The sequence below is a fragment of the Crocuta crocuta genome, unplaced genomic scaffold, assembly GCF_008692635.1.
Source record: "Crocuta crocuta isolate KB4526 unplaced genomic scaffold, BGI_CrCroc_1.0 scaffold139, whole genome shotgun sequence".
Lineage (NCBI taxonomy): Eukaryota > Metazoa > Chordata > Mammalia > Carnivora > Hyaenidae > Crocuta > Crocuta crocuta.
In genome coordinates, this window is record NW_027533258.1 from 10,658,324 (window position 1) to 10,664,405 (window position 6,082).

At 59.7% G+C, this 6,082-nt stretch overlaps 2 protein-coding genes across 3 annotated transcripts; one reads left to right on the forward strand and one right to left on the reverse strand.

The window, feature by feature from the left end:
* Positions 1-965: 965 nt before the first annotated feature.
* On the forward strand, positions 966-3,653 carry RNF167 (ring finger protein 167). 2 transcript variants are annotated; one of them, XM_077746820.1, is made up of 7 exons: positions 966-1,292; positions 1,402-1,489; positions 1,665-1,755; positions 1,942-2,047; positions 2,188-2,281; positions 3,151-3,231; positions 3,320-3,653. In XM_077746820.1, exons 1-7 carry the CDS (start codon positions 981-983, stop codon positions 3,625-3,627), a joined length of 1,080 nt encoding a protein of 359 aa, XP_077602946.1. In that variant the 5' UTR covers positions 966-980; the 3' UTR covers positions 3,628-3,653. The 2 variants fall into 2 exon arrangements, with proteins under 2 accessions (XP_077602946.1, XP_077602948.1); XM_077746822.1 differs by having other exon boundaries at positions 1,162-1,240.
* A 631-nt stretch (positions 3,654-4,284) lies between these two features.
* Positions 4,285-5,465, reverse strand: PFN1 (profilin 1). Its single transcript, XM_077746865.1, has 2 exons — positions 5,234-5,465; positions 4,285-4,624 (listed from the first exon to the last, which is right to left on the reverse strand). Exons 1-2 carry the CDS (start codon positions 5,448-5,450, stop codon positions 4,527-4,529), a joined length of 315 nt encoding a protein of 104 aa, XP_077602991.1. The 5' UTR covers positions 5,451-5,465; the 3' UTR covers positions 4,285-4,526.
* Positions 5,466-6,082: the final 617 nt, after the last annotated feature.

Below are 6,082 nucleotides of genomic sequence, written 5' to 3' on the forward strand. Positions count from 1 at the left end.
GCTGGGGGCGGGTGGGGGGGGGAGGCGGCAGGTTAGGAGCTAAGTGCAGAAGCACGTCTAGCGTGGAATTCAGAGTCTGGTGGGAGAAGACAAAGTTTGCTCCTGGAACTCTGAGCCCTGTGCGGGACACGGAGATAATAACAGGCGGGGCGAAGCGGTGCTTATCAGCAGGGTCTCCGAGCCACTTGTAGGTTTTATGAAGTTGGGCAAGGTCGGTACGTCTGTGCACCTTGGTTTGTTTCGCCGTAAAATGGGATAAGAGACGTTTTCCCAGGGTTACTGTGAGAATGCAGTCAGATAAACAGCGTTGGGGTATTTCCCGAAGGCTGCCATCCAGCAAGAACTCCGTTGGGCCGTAGTTGTCAGTATAGTCGTTCGTAAGATGGGTAATTGGAAAATTGAAGGTGGAAAAGAGTCTAAGTGAGGGCCTTTTAAAGGGTCTCACCGCTTTTAGTCAACAGTTTGCAGATTGGGCGGCCTCCCACCTAGCAGATGGAAAGGAGCTCCGAAGAGCTGTACCTAAACTTAAGGCTTTTTTTTACATGCAAGAAAAGGCAGGACACGTAAGTTAGGCTAGCAAAAGGGGTGATTGTGGTAAGATACCTTCCTTAAAGGGAGGGCAGGGGTCCGTCCCCTAGAGGACTTCAGTCCTTCTGACCGGGTAATTCCAGATTGGTGAAGATTCCATTCTCGCGCGGAGGCTTGAAACTCATTCTGTGAGGTATCAAGTTTGGCAATGTGGGTCCTAGCACAAGTGACTCCATTTTGTGCCTTCATTATTAACCGAGGGAAGTACATTTTGTAGGCGTATGTGCTGGAAAAGGAAATGTGAAGTGGAGCTTGAGACAAAGGGACGTGTAGGAGTGGAGAATTGGTTTATGAGCTGGGAGGCTGGACGGTGACGGTTTGAATCAGCTCGGAGCGTGGGGTGTAAGCTCATCCGATGCAGGGAGAGAGGTGGGGGGAGATCTGGTCCAGGGATGCTGTTTGATGGACTCGCGTCTTCAGGCGGACTTCTGATGCGGGCGGGGCGCTCCAGCCCCACAGATGAGGAAGTGACGGGCAGAGTATGTGCAGCACAGGGCAGCCAGGGCGCTCGGCGGGCCCCTGTGGCGAGCGGACCCCAAGCAGGTGAACTCCAACCGCCGTTTGCTTCTCTTCCCCAGGGCTTCCTTGTGGAGGCTCACCCGGCCAACGCCTGCAGCCCCATTGCCCCACCGCCCCCAGCCCCGGTCAACGGGTCAGTCTTTATTGCCCTGCTTCGAAGATTCGACTGCAACTTTGACCTCAAGGTTGCTGAATGTGGAGCGGGGCCTGGGAAGTGAGGGTGACGAGAGGCGCCGGCAGTGGAGGGAGGCAGGGGCCTCGAGGGCCCCCTTACCGCCCGCCTCGTCTCCCTAGGTCCTCAATGCTCAGAAGGCGGGGTATGGCGCCGCTGTGGTGCACAACGTGAACTCCAACGAGCTTCTGAACATGGTGTGGAATAGCGGTAAGGCTGGCGGTGTGGACGGTGGGGCTCAGGTGAGGTGGCGGGGGCGCCGAGAGCTTGGGGAAGACGACGAGCCTGTCCTTTGGGTGGGAGGGAGCCCAAGAGCCAAGTTACCAGGGTCCGCAGGGGACGGGGTGGAGGACCGGGTCCCCAGTGTGCCGCGCTGTCCCCGCAGAGGAAATCCAGCAGCAGATCTGGATTCCGTCGGTGTTTATCGGGGAGAGGAGCTCCGAGTACCTGCGCGCCCTCTTTGTCTATGAGAAGGGGTAGGATGCACCCCCTTCAACCCTTCCCTGCCACCCTGGAGCCCCCCCCCCAGCCCTTCACATGCTGCCTTTGGACTTTGCCCTCGCGCCTTCCTCATCCGCACGCCTTGTCCTGCGCCCCTCTGTCCCTCTTGCTTTGTCCCTTCGTCTCTGCTGCTTCTCTGATAACCGCCTTGCTTCTCCCAGGGCTCGGGTGCTGCTCGTCCCCGACAACAGCTTCCCTTTGGGCTATTACCTCATCCCTTTTACGGGGGTCGTGGGGCTGCTGGTCTTGGCCATGGGAGCCGTGATGGTGAGTAGCGCGGGGGGCGTGGTGGGCAGAGCCGGGGCCTTTAGAGCCGGCCTGGATCTGGGTTGGGGGGCGGCGGTGGCTGCACTGGACTGTCCGGTCTCGTTCCCTGAGTTGGACCCATGCACTCCCCCTCCCCCCAGATAGTCCGTTGTGTCCAGCACCGGAAACGGCTCCAGCGCAACCGACTGACCAAGGAGCAGCTAAAACAGATTCCCACGCATGACTATCAGAAGGGTGAGGGGCGCAGTGGGGGCCGGGGTCTCTCCCACAGGCCGCCTGGCTCTGAAGCAGTTCGAGCTCAGGACACCGGGGGCAAAGACGCCGCCTTTCCCTCTCGCTCCCCACGTGCAGGGCGGCCAAGTGGGGGGGGGGGAGGATGGAGGGCTGCCCTGGCCTGGAAGGGAGGACGTGAAGAGNCACCCCAGTCCCTTCCTCCGGGTCCGCGCCGGCCGCTGCCCCGGGGCGCGCGGGCCTCGCACTACCGTGATGTTGACGAAGGTCTTCCCGGGGACGGCGGCCCAGACGGAGGGCGAGTCCTTGTAGCCCACGATGGCCGCGTCCTGACAGGTCCCGTCCGCCATGAGGTTGTCGATGTAGGCGTTCCACCCGGCCATGGCGCTGCTGCTGGGGCTGCTCTGGGCGCTGCTGCTGGGGCCGCGGGCTGAGCTCGGGGGCCTCGGGCTGGCGGGCGGGGGGAGGCGGAGAGCTNCCTTGCCTGGAAGGGAGGACGTGAAGAGAGCTGAGAAGTGGAAGGAGTGGGGAGGGGCTGGTGTGGGGAGGAAGGCACAGGTGAGGGGGGGCTGGGTCTCCAGGTCCGGGAGCCTCCAGTGCCCATATAAGGTTGTGGCAGAAGCCCTGCCCCCCCTTCCGCTCCTCCCCCTCCCCGCTCCCCACCCTCACACCTCCGCTCAGAAACCCACTTCCCTTCTTACCTCTGCTTCTCTTTGCTTGTCCCTTCGAGCCCGATTGCTCGCGCCCTGCTGTGGCCTCAGCCTGCCCTTCTCAGCTCTGCCCCAGGCCTTGCAAGGCCAGTGCGGAACGGGCGTTCTGGAGGGCCGTGGTCAGGCGTGGCTCGGTGAAAGGACCCCCTTCCTCCCCCCCAGGAGACCAGTATGACGTCTGTGCCATCTGCCTGGACGAGTATGAGGACGGGGACAGGCTGAGGGTGCTCCCCTGTGCTCACGGTGAGGCCCCCACTCCCTGCAGGCCCCCCGGCTTCCCCGTAGGCCCCCGGGGCCTCACCTGCGGGGCCTCACCTCGCGCCCCTCGCAGCCTACCACAGCCGCTGCGTGGACCCGTGGCTCACCCAGACCCGGAAGACCTGCCCCATCTGCAAGCAGCCCGTGCACCGGGGTCCTGGGGACGAGGATCGGGAGGAAGAGACTCCGGGGCAAGAGGGTGATGAAGAAGGGGAGCCAGGGGACCAACCTGCCTCAGAGCGGACCCCGCTTCTGGGCTCCAGCCCCACGCTCCCCACCTCCTTCGGTTCCCTGGCTCCCACCCCCCCAGTCTTCCCCGGGTCTCCGGCAGACCCCCCGTCCTCTCCGTCCTGCTCTTCGGAGGCTGCCTTGCTGGTCTAATACTCCCCCTGCCCCCCCCCCCACGTCCCCCANCCCTCGGAGGATCTTCTGTGCTGAGGGACGGGGGACATGAGCCCAGCTTCCTCCCTTGCCCTTCCCCATCCTTTTGAAGGGGTCAGGGTGTAGAGGGACTGGGTCTTCATTTATGGGGTTAATAAAATGTTTTCTGTGAACTGAGGAAGGGTGAGCTCATTGTCATACAGGTGAACTAATATTTGGGGGGAATTGCACCTCCCCCCGGTTTTTTGGGGTTTTTTTTTTTTTTTTGCCATAAAGGGGCAGGGGAGGGTCTGGAGAATAACCTGTAGCCATGGGGACAGCCCCAGCAGGCATCTACTGTGACTCAGAGGGGGAGCCCCACCCACACAAGGATGACTCAACTGGCCCTGCCTTGCCCGCAGGCCTGGACCCATTCTCTGGGCCGGACTGGCTCTTTTCCATTATCTCCCAACTCAGCTAGAAAGTGCCACTGTGGAAGGGCTGGGCCACCTGACCAGGTAGGCCAGAGGCAGGTGGTTAGGGCTGGCCCAGACGCCAGGGAAGCTCAAACACCTAGACTTCGTAATGCATCGACCCCCTTCTAACCCGAAGCCAAGATAAAGGAGGCAGGTCACGGGGACAGTCCATCCCAATACCCAGGCCAAACCACACGGCACCTTGTTAGTAGAATCTTTTTTATTCAGAAAAAAAAAAAAAAAACCCAAAAAACAAAAAAGTTTTCCAACCACACACAGGAGGGGTATGGGCAGGGGGAGGTGTCTGTCCATCCAGCCCCAGCCCCCAGCCCATGTGGTTTTGGCAGCAACAAGGGGTGTGGGTAATGGCCCAAAAATAAAAATGGTGCACGTGTGTATGGGAAGGAGGGGGTGCAAAAGCGGTGGGGGGCGGGGCGGACGAGGTCAGTACTGGGAGCGCCGCAGGTGAGAGGCCATTTCATAACATTTCTTGTTGATCATCCCGCCGTGGACACCTTCCTTGCCCATCAGCAGGACTAGCGCTGGAGGAGAGAGAAAGGAGGCTAGGACCCAGGTGTCCCCGTCCCACCCCGGCCAGCTGTTGAGCAGCTGTCCAGCCCTGGGGGCTGTAACCCAACCTCCTCTCTCCCAGCCCCCCCCCCCACACAGGCAGGCTGTCAGTCACCCAGGAACAATAGGGCTTTTCAGGAGGGGGAACTCAAGCTTCACGCTGGAGAGGAACACGCTAAAATTTAGGGGCCAAGGGCCTCCAGACCCCGGACTCTGGTTCAGGCGACAAATAACCACAGTTAGCCTGCCACCTCCAGGTCTCAACAAAAGAATTCAAAAGACCGAGGTGAGGTGCCAACTTCTGACCCCCCAGTCTGCCTTGTCCGAGAAAACGGGAGTTTCTCCTCCAACGCGGCTCAGGGCAGGAAGGAACTTAAGAGGTAACACGGTTCAACTTCTTTATGTTATAAGATGAGGAACCGAGACCCAGCTGGAGGAACTATCCAGCGTCCCAGCATCCAGCAGCCTGGGGCCGTCCCTCCGCACTGGGGGAACCGCACAGAAGAACCCAGAAGACCACGAGGAGGTACACTGGGGATGAATCCCGGAGCTGGAGAGAAGATTAAAAGTCAGAAACTCACTCTTGGCAGTCATGGTGACAGTGATGTTGAAGGTGGGCGCGCCGCCGGTGCTCTTGGTGCGGAGATCCATGGTGAACTCCCCGTCCTGCAGCAGCGAGTCCCGGATAACCGAGCATTTCTGGCCCCCAAGCGTCAGCCCGTTCACGAAAAAACTCGACCGGTCCTTGCCAACCAGGACACCAACCTCAGCTGGCTGGAAAGGGAACACAGCGCCCATCAGAGTTAGTACACTCAAGTTCCCACCCTCTTCTCCAAGGACCCACCTGCCCCCACTTCTAGGGGGGAACCTAAAACCCCTCCCCCACCGCGAAGGAAGGGAATATGTTATCTGCTTTGTGCACATCTATGAAATTCGGGAAAAAAAAACTTAAAAGGGCTGTTGGAAGTTTGTACACAGAAAGATCGTGGTCCTCAAAGCCAGAAAACGGTCCCAGGAAAGGGCTACATATTCCTCTGAAAACTCCGATCTGATTTAATACGGAAAACAAATCCATGAAATAAAGGAGGCCAAAATCCAGGGAGAGGAGTGCAGTGGAATGGAATGGGGAGCCTTTGGATGCACAGAACTCTCCTTCAGGAAAAGCAGAAGCTCAGAGGAGAAGGGAGGGGGCGGGCGAAGCAGGAGAGGCAACTTTGCCCTTATTTGGTCAAAGGTTCTGCAGGAGTTGTTAGGGGCCCGGACGCCTGGGTCTCCAAGTGACTTCGGGTTTAGGTCCAGGTATCTGCGCCCCAGGATGAGGAAGCAGAGCCCCAGGGGCCTTCCGGGAAAGTTGGAAAACTTCTGAAGGGAGCCCGGGGCTACACCCGCAGACCCTGCCACCGGGTCTACACACCCCAGGGAACCTTTCT